The 15,671-nt window shown below is 40.7% G+C and overlaps 1 protein-coding gene across 1 annotated transcript in view; it reads left to right on the forward strand.

The window, feature by feature from the left end:
• EXOC4 (exocyst complex component 4) overlaps positions 1 to 11,634 on the forward strand; it is an 870,395-nt gene extending 858,761 nt beyond the window's left edge. The window contains exon 19 of the mRNA XM_054558840.2: positions 11,099 to 11,634. Coding sequence (XP_054414815.1) covers positions 11,099 to 11,285 — 187 coding nt within the window. The 3' untranslated portion in view covers positions 11,286 to 11,634. The remainder of the gene's footprint in view (positions 1 to 11,098) is intronic.
• The last annotated feature ends 4,037 nt before the right edge of the window (positions 11,635 to 15,671 follow it).

The following is a 15,671-nucleotide window of genomic DNA, read 5'->3' on the forward strand; positions in this document are numbered from 1 at the left end:
TGATTCTTCCTACCCATGAGCATGGAATGTTCTTCCATTTGTTTGTATCCTCTTTTATTTCCTTGAGCAGTGGTTTGTAGTTCTCCTTGAAGAGGTCTTTCACATCCCTTGTAAGTTGGATTCCTAGGTATTTGATTCTCTTTGAAGCAATTGTGAATGGGAGTTCACTCATGATTTGGCTCTCTGTTTGTCTGTTATTGATGTATAAGAATGCTTGTGATTTTTGCACATTGATTTTGTATCCTGAGACTTTGCTGAAGTTGCTTATCAGCTTAAGGAGATTTTGGGCTGAGACAATGGGGTTTTCTAGATATACTATCATGTCATCTGCAAACAGGGACAATTTGACTTCCTCTTTTCCTAATTGAATACCCTTTATTTCCTTCTCCTGCCTAATTGCCCTGGCCAGAACTTCCAACACTATGTTGAATAGAAGTGGCGAGAGAGGGCATCCCTGTCTTGTGCCAGTTTTCAAAGGGAATGCTTCCAGTTTTTGCCCATTCAGTATGATATTGGCTGTGGGTTTGTCATAAATAGCTCTTATTATTTTGAGATACGTCCCATCAATTCCTAATTTATTGAGAGTTTTTAGCATGAAGGGTTGTTGAATTTTGTCAAAGGCCTTTTCTGCATCTATTGAGATAATCATGTGGTTTTTGTCTTTGGTTCTGTTTATATGCTGGATTACATTTATTGATTTGCGCATATTGAACCAGCCTTGCATCCCAGGGATGAAGCCCACTTGATCACGGTGGATAAGCTTTTTGATGTGCTGCTGGATTCTGTTTACCAGTATTTTATTGAGGATTTTTGCATCAATGTTCATCAAGGATATTGGTCTAAAATTCTCTTTTTTTGTTGTGTCTCTGCCAGGCTTTGGTATCAGGATGATGCTGGCCTCATAAAATGAGTTAGGGAGGATTCCCTCTTTTTCTATTGATTGGAATAGTTTCAGAAGGAATGGTACCAGCTCCTCCTTGTACCTCTGGTAGAATTCGGCTGTGAACCCATCTGGTCCTGGACTTTTTTTGGTTGGTAAGCTATTGATTATTGCCACAATTTCAGCTCCTGTTATTGGTCTATTCAGAGATTCAACTTCTTCTTGGTTTAGTCTTGGGAGGGTGTATGTGTTGAGGAATTTATCCATTTCTTCTAGATTTTTTAGTTTATTTGCATAGAGGTGTTTGTAATATTCTCTGATGGTAGTTTGTATTTCTGTGGGATCGGTGGTGATATCCCCTTTATCATTTTTGATTGCATCTATTTGATTCTTCTCTCTTTTTTTCTTTATTAATCTTGCTAGCGGTCTATCAATTTTGTTGATCCTTTCAAAAAACCAGCTCCTGGATTCATTAATTTTTTGAAGGGTTTTTTGTGTCTCTATTTCCTTCAGTTCTGCTCTGATTTTAGTTATTTCTTGCCTTCTGCTAGCTTTTGAATGTGTTTGCTCTTGCTTTTCTAGTTCTTTTAATTGTGATGTTAGGGTGTCAATTTTGGATCTTTCCTGCTTTCTCTTGTGGGCATTTAGTGCTATAAATTTCCCTCTACACACTGCTTTGAATGCATCCCAGAGATTCTGGTATGTTGTGTCTTGGTTCTCATTGGTTTCAAAGAACATCTTTATTTCTGCCTTCATTTCGTTATGTACCCAGTAGTCATTCAGGAGCAGGTTGTTCAGTTTCCATGTAGTTGAGCGGTTTTGAGTGAGATTCTTAATCCTGAGTTCTAGCTTGATTGCACTGTGATCTGAGAGATAGTTTGTTATAATTTCTGTTCTTTTACATTAACTGAGGAGAGCTTTACTTCCAAGTATGTGGTCAATTTTGGAATAGGTGTGGTGTGGTGCTGAAAAAAATGTATATTCTGTTGATTTGGGGTGGAGAGTTCTGTAGATGTCTATTAGGTCCGCTTGGTGCAGAGCTGAGTTCAATTCCTGGGTATCCTTGTTGACTTTCTGTCTCGTTGATCTGTCTAATGTTGACAGTGGGGTGTTAAAGTCTCCCATTATTAATGTGTGGGAGTCTAAGTCTCTTTGTAGGTCACTCAGGACTTGCTTTATGAATCTGGGTGCTCCTGTATTGGGTGCATATATATTTAGGATAGTTAGCTCTTCTTGTTGAATTAATCCCTTTACCATTATGTAATGGCCTTCTTTGTCTCTTTTGATCTTTGTTGGTTTAAAGTCTGTTTTATCAGAGACTAGGATTGCAACCCCTGCCTTTTTTTGTTTTCCATTTGCTTGGTAGATCTTCCTCCATCCTTTTATTTTGAGCCTATGTGTGTCTCTGCACGTGAGATGGGTTTCCTGAATACAGCACACTGATGGGTCTTGAGTCTTTATCCAATTTGCCAGTCTGTGTCTTTTAATTGGAGCATTTAGTCCATTTACATTTAAAGTTAATATTGTTATGTGTGAATTTGATCCTGTCATTATGATGTTAGCTGGATATTTTGCTTGTTAGTTGGTGCAGTCTCTTCCTAGTCTCAATGGTCTTTACATTTCGGTATGATTTTGCAGTGGCTGGTACCGGTTGTGCCTTTCCATGTTTAGCGCTTCCTTCAGGAGCTCTTTTAGGGCAGGCCTGGTGGTGACAAAATCTCTCAGCATTTGCTTGTCTGTAAAGTATTTTATTTCTCCTTCACTTATGAAGCTTAGTTTGGCAGGATATGAAATTCTGGGTTGAAAATTCTTTTCTTTAAGAATGTTGAATATTGGCCCCCACTCTCTTCTGGCTTGTAGGGTTTCTGCTGAGAGATCCGCTGTTAGTCTGATGGGCTTCCCTTTGATGGTAACCCGACCTTTCTCTCTGGCTGCCCTTAACATTTTTTCCTTCATTTCAACTTTGGTGAATCTGACAATTATGTGTCTTGGAGTTGCTCTTCTCGAGGAGTATCTTTGTGGCATTCTCTGTATTTCCTGAATCTGAATGTTGGCCTGCCTTGCTATTGGGGAAGTTCTCCTGGATAATATCCTGCAGAGTGTTTTCCAACTTGTTTGCATTCTCCGCGTCACTTTCAGGTACACCAATCAGACGTAGATTTGGTCTTTTCACATAGTCCCACATTTCTTGGAGGCTTTGCTCGTTTCTTTTTATTCTTTTTTCTCTAAACTTCCCTTCTCTCTTCATTTCATTCATTTCATCTTCCAGGGCTGATACCCTTTCTTCCATTTGATCGCATCGGCTCCTGAGGCTTCTGCATTCTTCACGTAGTTCTCGAGCCTTGGTTTTCAGCTCCTTTAAGCACTTCTCTGTATTGGTTATTCTAGTTATACATTCTTCTAAATTTTTTTCAAAGTTTTCAACTTCTTTGCCTTTGGTTTGAATATCCTCCCGTAGCTCGGAGTAATTTGATCGTCTGAAGCCTTCTTCTCTCAGCTCGTCAAAGTCATTCTCCGTCCAGCTTTGTTCCATTGCTGGTGAGGAACTGCGTTCCTTTGGAGGAGGAGAGGTACTCTGGTTTTTAGATTTTCCAGTTTTTCTGCTCTGTTTTTTCCCCATCTTTGTGGTTTTATCTACTTTTGGTCTTTGATGATGGTGATGTACAGATGGGTTTTTGGTGTGGATGTCCTTTCTGTTAGTTTTCCTTCTAACAGACAGGACCCTCAGCTGCAGGTCTGTTGGAGTACCTGGCCGGCCGTGTGAGGTGTCAGTCTGCCCCTGCTGGGGGGTGCCTCCCAGTTAGGCTGCTCAGGGGTCAGGGGTCAGGGACCCACTTGAGGAGGCAGTCAGCCCATTCTCAGATCTCCAGCTGCATGCTGGGAGAACCACTGCTCTCCTCACAGCTCAGATGGAAATGCAGAAATCACCCGTCTTCTGCGTGGCTCGCACTGGGAGCTGTAGACCGGAGCTGTTCCTATTCGGCCATCTTGGCTTCTCCCCCCGATGAGCATTTTTTCATGTGTCTTTTGGCTGCATAAATGTCTTCTTTTGAGAAGTGTCTGTTCATATCCTTCACCCACTTTTTGATGGGGTTGTTTGTTTTTTTCTTGTAAATTTGTTGGAGTTCATTGTAGATTCTGGATATTAGCCCTTTGTCAGATGAGTAGGTTGCAAAAATTTTCTCCCATTCTTTAGGTTGCCTGTTCACTCTGATGGTAGTTTCTTTTGCTGTGCAGAAGCTCTTTAGTTTAATTAGATCCCATTTGTCAATTTTGGCTTTTGTTGCCATTGCTTTTGGTGTTTTAGACATGAAGTCCTTGCCCATGCCTATGTCCTGAATGGTAATGCCTAGGTTTTCTTCTGGGGTTTTTATGGTTTTAGGTCAAACTTTTAAGTCTTTAATCCATCTTGAATTAATTTTTGTATAAGGTGTAAGGAAGGGATCCAGTTTCAGCTTTCTACATATGGCTAGCCAGTTTTCCCAGCACCATTTATTAAATAGGGAATCCTTTCCCCATTGCTTGTTTTTCTCAGGTTTGTCAAAGATCAGATAGTTGTAGATATGCAGCGTTATTTCTGAGGGCTCTGTTCTGTTCCATTGATCTATATCTCTGTTTTGGTACCAGTACCATGCTGTTTTGGTTACTGTAGCCTTGTAGTATAGTTTGAAGTCAGGTAGCGTGATGCCTCCAGCTTTGTTCTTTTGGCTTAGGATTGACTTGGCGATGCGGGCTCTTTTTTGGTTCCATATGAACTTTAAAGTAGTTTTTTCCAATTCTGTGAAGAAAGTCATTGGTAACTTGATGGGGATGGCATTAAAACTCGAAATTATACTAACCATACTCTCAGACTACAGTGGAATAAAAATAGAAATCAATACCAAGAAGATTCTTCAAAACCACATAATTATGTGGAAATTAAACAACTTGCTCTTGAATGACTTTTGGGTAAACAACAAAATCAAGACAGAAATAAAATTATTTGAAATAAATGAAAACAGAGATGCGACATATCAAAATCTCTGGCATGCAGCAAAAGCAGTGTTAAGAGGAAAGTTTATAACACTAAATATCTACCTCAAAAAGTTATAAAGATCTCAAATTAACAATCTAACATCACACCCAGAGGAACTAGAAAAACAAGAGCAAATAAACCCCAGAGCTAGCAGAAGAAAAGAAATAACTAAAATCAGAGCATAACTGAAAAAAATTGAGTCCCAAAAATCCATACAAAGAATCAACCAAACCAAAAGTTGGTTATTTGAAAGGATGAAAAAGATTAATAATCTGCTAGCTAGGTTAACAAAGAAAAGATCCAAATAAGCACAATCAGAAATGACAAAGATGACATTATAACTGATCCCACAGAAATCCAAAAGATCCTAAGAGACTATTATGAACACCTCTACACACACAGACTAGAAAATCTGAAGGAAATGGATAAATTCCTGGAAACACACAATCTCCTAAAACTGAATCAGGAAGAAATTGAAATACTGAACAGACCAATATCGAGTTCTGAAACTGAATCAGTAATTTAAAAACCTACCAACCAAAAAAAATGTCCCAGACCGGGTGGATTCACAGGCGAATTCTACCAGACATACAAACAAGAGCCGGTACCAATTCTGCTGACACTTTTTAAAAAAATTGAAGAGGAGAGACTCCTCTCTAACTCAGTCTGTGAAGCCAGCATCAGTATTGATAACAAAACCTGGCAAAGACACAACAAAAAAGGAAAACTACAGGCCAAGATCCTCGATGACTATAGATGCAAAAATCCTCAAATGCCAATCATTAAATGCAAATCAATAAATGTGATTCACCACATAAGCAGAATTGAAAACAAAAACCATATGATCATCTCACTAAATACAGAAAAAGCTTTCAATAAAATCCAACATCCATTCATAATAAAAACCCTCAACAAACTAGGAATCAAAGGAACATATCTATGACAAACTCACAGCAAACATCATACTGAATGGGCAAAAGCTAAAACCATTTCTCTTGTGAAGTGGAACAAGGATTCCTACTCTCACTACTCCTATTCAACTTAGTACTAGAAGTCCAAGCCACAGCAATCAAGCAAGAGAAAGAAATAAAAGGCATCCCAACAGGAAAAGTCAAACTATCTCTCTTTGTGGATGATAGGATTCTGTACCTTGAAAACCCTAAACACTCCACCAAAAGCCTCCTGGAACTAATACATGACTTCAGCAAAGTTTCAGGCTACAAAATCAAGGTACAAAAAAGCAATTACATAATTTCTACACACCAGCAATATTCAAGCTGAGAGCCAAATCAGAACACAATCTCATTTATAATAGCCACACCAAAAACAAAACACCAACAAAAAAAATCCTAGGAATACGTATAACCAAGAAGATGAAAGATCTCTACGAGGTCTACTACAAAACACTGCAAAAAAGAAATCATAGATGGCACAAACAAATGGGAAAATATTCCATGCTCATGGATTAGAAGAATCAATGTTATTAAAATGGCCATACTTTCCAAAGCAATCTACAGAGTCAATGCTATTCCTATCAAACCGCCAACTTCATTTTTCACAGAATTGGAAAAAACTATTCTAAAATTCGTATGGAACCATAAAAGAGCCCAAGTAGCCAAAACAATCCTAAGCAAAAAGAACAAAGCCAGAAGCATCACATTACGCAACTTCAAATTATACTATAAGGCTACGGTCACGAAAACTACATGATACTGGCTCAAAAACAAACACATACACCAATGAAACAGAATAGAGAACCCAGAAATAAAGCTGCACACCTATGGCCATCTAATCTACAAAGCTGACAAAAATAAGCAACAGGGAAAAGACTTCCTATTCAATAATTCTTGTTGGGATAACTGGATAGCCACATGTAGAAAAATGAAATTGGACCCCTACCTTTCACCTTATAAAAGATTAACTCAAGATGCATTAAAGTAAATGTAAGATCCCAAACTTTAAGAATCCTAGAAGAAAACCTAGGAAACACCATTTTGGACATGGGCTCTGGGAAATAATTTATGACTAAGTCTTCAAAAGCAATTCCAATAAAAACAAAAAGTGACAAGTGTGACCTAATTAAAGAGTTTCTTCATAGCAAAAGAAACTATCAACAGAGTGAACAGACGAACAGAGTTTCTTCATAGCAAAAGAAACTATCAACAGAGTGAACAGACGACCACAACAGAGTGAACAGAATGGGAGAAAATATTTGCAAACTATGTGTCCAACAAAGGTCTAATTTCCAGAATCTATAAGGAACTTAAATAATTGAACAAACAAAACACATTAGAAAGTGGGCAAAAGACATGAACAGACACTTCTCAAAAGGAGGCATACAACAAATATATGAAAAAATGTTCAACATCACTAATCATCAGAGGGGTGCAAATCAAAAGCACAATGAGTTTTAATAAAAGGAAGAACTTTACATAGGAAGAGTAGCCCACAATGAAATAAGTCACATTTTAAAGTGGTGTGCTGCTTTTCACTTAAAGACTTCAATCAAAGATAGAGGGCCATTTATCACAATGTTGAAAGTGATTTTCTTCTCTACTGGGTAGAGGATTTTTTAGAAGACCTTTTGTATTAGCATTCTCTAAAGGGACAGAACTAATAGGATATAGGTGTATATATGAAGAGGAGTTTATTAAGGAGTATTGACTCATACGATCACAAGGTGTAAGTCCCACAATAGGCCATCTGCAAGCTGAGGAGCAGGGAAGCCAGTCCATTCCAAAACCTCAGAAGTCAGGAAGCTGACAGTGCAGCCTTCAGTCTGTGGCCAAAGGCCAAGAGCCCTGACAAACCACTGGTTAAGTCCAAGAGTCCAAAAGCTGAAGAATTTGGAGTCTGATGTTCAAGGGCAGGAAGCATTCAGCACGGGAGAAAGATGTAGGCTGGAAGACTCAGCAAATCAAGTGCTCCTACATTTTTCTGCCTGCTTTATTCTAGCCTCTCTGGCAACTGATTAGGTGGTGCCCACCCAGATTGAGGGTAGGTCTGCCTCTCCCATCCACTGACTCAAATGTTAATCTCCTTTTATAACACCCTCACAGACACAACCAGGAACAATACTTTGCATTCTTCAATCCAATCAAGTTGACACTCAATATTAACCATGACAACTCTGTTTTCAAGTTGACTTATAACTTGACATCCGCCACCACCACCATTTTTTTTACAGAAAAAAAATATGAAGTAGTATGGAATTATGATATATACACATTAAAAAGATACAAATTTAAAAAAAATAGAGATCAGAAACCACATGGAAGACTTAGGAGAGTAGCAACAATTAAAATTAAAAATTTGAGGTCATGGAAGTTCAAAAAAGAAAATCCAACTCCCAACCATTGGAGATGTTGATTTAGTTCATCTGGAGTGGAACTGGGTAATATATTCTTTTTTTTAAGCCTCTTATCTAATTCTGGTTAGAGATCGACTGTCTCAGACTGTCTCTCCCAGCTCTTGGTCATCTCCTCCATGATTTTTTCAGGGGCTAAACATTACCCAATTTAAGGTAAGCTAAAGAGTATTCCTGTTACAGATAGAAAAAAAAAAAAGTTCATGGGTAGCAGTTCCCAGAAAGTGGGTATGAAAAGCCTAGCTCTCTCCCAAATGGAGAAAAGCAAATCTCACCATCCATTATTCACAGAGACTGCTTTGTAGTTCCCTGAAGCAAGGCTGTTTTATCCTGCCTAACTTGGGAAGCATTCTCCTTGGTTCACCCTAATGGAAAATGGTGGAGAAAATGGTTTATAGACTATTCTTACTGAGACAACCCTCTGGGTGACCGAAAACAAAAATCAACTAATCAATCCCAAGGCTTCCTACACATTGACTGGAAATCTACCCCCACAACTTGATGTGGGAGGGAAACACCCAAGTTCCCAGAAAATCCCATTTATCCATAAGACCCTTCTCCTGGTTATTTCAGCCTCCCTAGGGATAGACACTAAGGTGTTATAGCTCTGGTCCATTGCATGAAGAGTTATCCAGGGCCTGGAAGATGTTCATGGTGGCATCAACTGGCCACCTCAGTCATAAATGGTCCTGGAAATCCGACTTGGATCAGTACTGCCTTCTGATCAAAACTCAGATGATCAGTGATATCCAAGGTCCCTAATAACTACTGGATTCTCAGATTCCAGTGTGTGAGCATGAGACAATGAAGGCAAATGGGTAGGTCCTGGCACACACACATCCCAGGCACTGTCACGAAAGGAGGATTCACACATATCAACATAAAGTCTGAGACCAAAGTGAAGAAACAGCACCTGATGTTCTTTTCAACCAAGATCCCTGCTTAATTCCAAACATATTCTTCAGGCTGGATGTCGGGCAGCTGAAGGGTGATCAGTCTTCTGCTGGAATTAAAGCCTGCTGTGATGTTAATGAAGAACCACCAGTGGGTTTGCTGGAAGGTAATTTAGATCTACATAATTATGACTTAATCCCTCACCCGGTGACATCAGAAAGGTCCTTACCCAAGTGCAAGCTGCATGATATCATGCCACAAAGAGTACAGCTGTGTGACTCCTGTTCCCTTTTGTGAGTAGTGCTCACATCAGTCATGATAGCTTTATTAAATGGTGCAACCCAACCCAATTCTTGCACACAGAGTGCTATTTCCTAATCAAAACTGCAAAATGTGGCTGAGCAGGCTTTGAAAAGAAAGCTAGGTCTGCATCTTAAATAGCAGATTAACTGCTCTGCATGGGAAAGTTGCTGGGGTGGAGGGGTGGGGACAGCGGAGAACATCAGTACTTCAGAGTACTTCAGAGATAGAGAGGCAGTTGGAGGTACTGCCTCTCTATCAGTTGGAAGTGAAGAAATCCTCACAGCTATCTTCAGAACTCTACCTCTGGTTCTGGGGACAACTGTCATGGCAGAGACACATCACATTCAGCTAGTTCCCAGGGCCAACAAGAGCTCTCACTGAAGTATTTATGCTTCTTGTCCTCCATCTTCCAAGGGAGATGAGACATGGGTGTGAGAAAGAGAAAACCTTTAGAAAATAGCTTGGAGCCACGTCCAACACAGTGCCTGACTCAGATGCAAAGCCAGTGTTTTGTGCCATCAAGTATGGTAAAGATGTAAGAGTTTCTTAGGTCAGAGGCATTCAACGAGGGATAGAGTTTATGTCAAACTTGGGGTAGGGAGGTGGGGAAAGGGTCAAGGGTGTTTCCAGAAGGAGATGGCATTTGGGCTTGGCCTAAAGGATGGTGTTATGAGTTGAACTGTGTCCCCTGCCAAAATGTGTATTTTAAGTCTTAACCCCCAGTACCTCAGAATGTGACCTTATTTGGAATTAGGGTTATTGTAGATGTAATTAGTTAAGATGAGGTCATACTGTAGTAAGGTGAGCCTCTAATCCCATAAATGGTGTCCTTGTAAAAAGGGTGATGGGACTCAGGACATGCTACCAACATTATGGCACTTTGGCATTTGAGAAAATAGTAGAAGCAGGAAGGTCATTTTCACCATCCCCCTCACCCTTTGTCCCTGAAGCAGGCCATAAAACCTAGAAAGGCCACTCTCTGACCTCCCTCTCTTCTCTCCTGAAGACCCTCATGTGACAGCTGTCCTGTCTTGTACCTAGAGGGAAGGAAAGTCACACAGGGACACCAAGAAGGAGCTGAACAAACAGGCCTTCTAGTTCCCCCCAGTGTATTACCATTAAACGGTTCCCTTTGCTCCTCCTATCACACTTCTTTGTTTTTGTTTTTTTTTTTTTAGGTGGAGTTTTGCTCTTGTCACCCAGGCTGGAGTGCAATGGCGCAATCTCAGCTCACCACAACCTCCACCTCCTGGTTTCAAGTGATTATTCTGCCTCAGTCTCCTAACTAGCTGGGATTACAGGTGCCCACCACAACACCCAGCTAATTTTTGTATTTTTAGTAGATACAGGGTTTCGCCATGTTGGCCAGGCTGGTCTCGAACTGCTGACCTTAGGTGACCCACCCGCCTTGGCCTCACGAAGTGCTGGGATTACAGGCATGAGCCACTGCACCCAGCCCTCCCATCACACTTCTGCACAGGTTTCCCTGGTTCTTTGGGTCTTCATTTCTAAAGGCTTCCATGTCACATAAAACTTAAGTAAACATATGCATTTTTCTTGCTGATATGTCTTTTGTTATAGTGGTCTCAGCCATGAACCTTGTTAATGGGTGAGGAAAATACCTTTTTCTCTCCTACAGGGGGAAATTTGGAGACAGACACATACATGGGGAGATGCCATGTGAAGACTTGAGTTCTGCTGCCACAAGCCTAGGAACCATTAGAAGCCAGGAAAGAGGCCTGGAACAGCTCCTTCCCCAGCACCTTCAGAGAGAGCAAGGCTCTACCAACAACCTGATTTTGAACTCCTCGCCCCCAGAACTGTGAGACAATATATTTCTGTTGTTTTAAGCCACCCAGCATGTGGTACTTGGTTACAGCAGCCCTGGCAAATGAATACAGGTTTGTAGGACTGTATTTTTAGAGATGGAAAGGAGAACCTCAAGTGGAAGGAAGAGCATGAGCTTACTGGGGTAAGAATATGTATTTACGTATGCAGCACATTCATCAGTTCGGTTCTACTGGAACCAAGGTCTGTAAAGGAGCCATGGGAAAGTTATTGTGGCCAAGTAACAGAGGCTTTGAATGCTGGAAAAGACATCTAAATTTTGGGGCCGGGCACGGTGGCTCATGACTGTAATCCCAGCATTTTTGGAGACCGAGGCGGGTAGATCATGAGGTCAAGACAACAAGACCATCCTGGCCAACATGGTGAAACCCCATCTCTACTAAAAATACAAAAACTAGCTGGGCATGGTGGCATGCACCTGTAGTCCCAGCTACTTGGGAGGCTGAGGCAGGAGAATCGCTTGAGCCCAGGAGGTGGAGGTTGCAGTGAGCCGAGATTGCACCACTGTACTCCAGCCTGGCGATAGAGCAAGACTCCATCTAAAGAAAGAAAGACATCTACATTTTTATCTGGCAGAGTTTGCTTGTTTTGTGTTAATATTTATTTCTATCTATCTTGGCCTAAAATGATTTGAGGTGGCTGACCTTAGCATGTAGATCATGGGGAACCAGGTTGTGTGCCAGGAAGTGACTTGATCGGCACCTGCACAGGAGGGTGATCTTGGATGCAACTCCTTGGAGAAACAGAGCCAAGCAGCAGCCTAGGTGAGAAGCTGTGGCTATCATCTGAAAACTATGCAAAGCAGGTCTGAACTAGGAAAAGGGCAGCAGGTCAGAGAAGAAGGGATAAAGACAAGAGGTGAAATGGTAGGTTGACCTGGCAAATGCTTGCATGTGAGAGGAAGGGAGAGAGAGGAATTGAATGGAACGTGGTCAACATTTGAGCCTGGTGACTGTGAGGACAGTGATGCCATTTGCAGATTTAGGAGGAAGCATCACGTGGGGGAGGTGGAGGAGTTGTTTTTGTGCACATTGACTCTGAGGTGGTGGAGGGGTCCAGCAGGCAGTTGGACTTAGGAGAAAATGCACCATTATTCATCCAAACAAGATAATTGAATTTTTGAAGGCAGATAAAAAATAATGGTTCTACTCTACAAGAAATGAAGTGAAATGGTAAAACAACAACAACAAAACATACACACACAAAAAAAGCAAAAAACTAACTCATCCAATTAATCCATTTAGAGGTTGTTCTCATCTAGTGAAATGTGTGTGTGGATGTGTGTGTGGATGTGTGTGCACTTAAGTACTGTTAACAAAGAAAAGGTCTGGTCAGTGGCAAAAACTACTTGAACGCTGCTTTTAGCAAAGTCATCCCTCTCTTCAGAAGGATGAAGTACTCTTGCTTGTCAAAGAAGGTCCCTCTCAACTAGAAAAACAGCTGCAGGAACTCCAGCCCAAGGACCCCACAGCCCACAGGAGTGATCTCTTGCTTTGCTCTCCTGGCTGTCTCAGGAAGCAGAAGTGGAAACATTTGAGATGACAGCAGCTCTGCTTTCTTTGTAGAGTTAATTAGCTGGTGAATACTGAGCTCTCCGACAGAGAGGAAGCTCGGGTTATCAAAGTATTATTAATTGATGCATCTGGAGAAAGAGAGAAGCAGCCCCATCTGGACAGAGCTTGGATTCTTTTAGCGCCAGAATGGAGGAAAGCCCTTTCCTTAAAGTACAGTAAGAAAAGCCTGGTTCAGCTAAACAGTGAAGGGCAGTAGAATCTAACTCACACTCAACCCTCCTTAACACCTTCCATTCTTAAGTATTTATTAAGCCTGGTACAAGTGACAAATACCACATGTGATCTGTTATCACCAAAACTCATTAAGACAAATAATATTGAATAAGATCACGCAGGATGGCTTGCCATCAGAACTACTTACTACTTCAGGCCGGGTGCCATGGCTCATGCCTGTAATCCCAACGCTTTTGGTAGCTGAGGCAGGTGGGTCACCTGAGGCAAGGAGTTCAAGACCAGCCTGGCCAACATGGCAAAACCCCGTCTCTACTAAAAATACAAAAATTAGCCAGGCGTGGTGGTGGGTGCCTGTAATCCCAGCTACTCAGGAAGCTGAGGCAGGAGAATTACTTCAACCCAGGAGGCAGAGGTTGCAGCAAGCCGCCAAGATTCCACCACTGCACTCCAACCTGGGCGACAGAGCAAGGCTCTGTCTCAAACAAACAAATAAACAAACAAGCAAACAAACAAACAACTTACTACTTCCAATAAAAATAGAATACAAGCCACATGTAATTTTAAACTTTCTTTTTTTTTTCTTTTAGTGACAGTTTCGCTCTTGTCGCCCAGGCTGGAATACAGTGGCGCGATCTCAGCTCACTGCAACCTCCACCTCCCAGTTGGTTTCAAGCAATTCTCCTGCCTCAGCCTCCCAAGTAGCTGGGATTACAGGAGACAGCCACCACGCCCGGCTAATTTTTCGTATTTTTAGTAGGGACAGGGTTTCACCATGTTGGCCAGGCCGGTCTCAAACTCCTGACCTCAGGTGATCCGCCCACCTCTGCCTCCCAAAGTGCTGGGACTACAGGTGTGGGCCACCGCACCCAGCCAATAATTTTAAACTTTCTAGTAGCAACACTTAAAAAAGTAAAAAGAAACAAGCAAAGTTAATTGTAATAATATATATATTATACCATATATATTAGTATATATGATATATTAAATAATATATAATATAATATATATTAAATAATATATAGTATAATATGTATTATATATTAATAATATATATTATTTAACCCAGTGTGTCCAAAATATTACCATTTCACCATGCAATCCAAATTTTAAAATTATTGAAGTATTTTACTTTTTTTTGGTATGAAGTCTTCAAAATCCAGCATATGCTTTACACTTAAAAGTGTATCTCAGTTTTAAGTGTTTGAGGGTCCCATGTGGCTGGTGGCCCACTTATTGGGAAGCACAGCACCATGTCTTCTGAACAGAAGACTTCAATCCTTGCTATTTATATAAACCCATTCTCTAGTTATGGCATCACACCTCATTTTCACAATGGATGATCTTTCTTCTGATTTAAAAAAAAAATTTAGACAAGATACATTTAACAGAATTGATTTGAGCAAGGAATAATTTCATGAATTGGGCAACAGTCCAATTCAGCAGGAGAGGTTCAGAGAGCTCTGTAGCTGTAGCAGCATGGGCAGTGAGCTTATATAGGCTGGCATGGAAGTAACACAAAGAAAATCTATTTCATTGCTTACAGTAGAAAGATCTTAGTTGCAGGTTTATTGGCAGTTTCTGGTTGGTGAAGTTTTTAGTTTCGTTTTATCGTTTACATCAGGCGTTGGTCTGCTTATGTAGAAACTTAAAATATTGGAGTCACCCCAGTCTACTGATTCCCCATCCCCAGATTTTTTTAACACTTCAAAATGTGTGACCAATTAATTTGCTAGAGATTTCTTCAAAATTATAAGGTATTTCCTCCTGTTTAAAAGCTACAGGACTCAGGGCCATACGTGGTGGCTCATGCCTATAATCCCAGCACTTTGGAAGCCAAGGCCGGGGATCACTTTAGTTCAGGAGTTTGAGACCAGCCTGACCAATATGGCAAAACCCAGTCTCTACTAAAATTACAAAAATTAGCCAGGCATGGTGGCATGCACCTGTAGTCCTAGCTTCTAGGGAGGCTGAAGCATGAGAATGGCTTGAACCAGGGAGGTGGAGATTGCAGTAAGCTGAATTGTGCCACTGCACTCCAGCCTGGGCAACAGAGTGAGACTCCATCTAAAAATAAAAATAAGAAATAAAAGCTACAGGACTCAGTTTACAGATATTATTTTGTGCTGATGGGGTTCAGGATATGCTACTCCAAAATATGGTACCTTGACATATTGAATATTGTAGGCTGAAAGAATTAGAGAAAACCAAAGAAGCAGAAAGGTCACTTTCTGACTTTCTTTCACACTTCTCTTCTGAAGCAGTTCATAAAACCTAGGAAGGATTTTCTGACCTTCCCCTGAAGCAGGTTCTAAGACCCTTATTCAAGAGGTGCCCTCTCTACACCTGCAGGAAAGGAACGTTCTTATCTTTGAGGATACAAAGACACAGAGAAGAATCTGAACAAATAGACCTTGCTAAGATCTCCCTAGTTTATTACCATCAAATCATCCCCCCTTTATCCACTCATATCTCTCCATGACTGTCCATTCTTCACTAAACTTAGCATAAAAATATACTTAAAGTGCTTCTTTGGGTTATTTCTTTATAAAGCCTCCATGTATGTAAAACTTATTAAATAAATTCATATGCTTTTTCTCTTGTTAATCTGTCTTTTGT

The sequence above is a fragment of the Pongo abelii genome, chromosome 6 (assembly GCF_028885655.2).
Source record: "Pongo abelii isolate AG06213 chromosome 6, NHGRI_mPonAbe1-v2.0_pri, whole genome shotgun sequence".
Lineage (NCBI taxonomy): Eukaryota > Metazoa > Chordata > Mammalia > Primates > Hominidae > Pongo > Pongo abelii.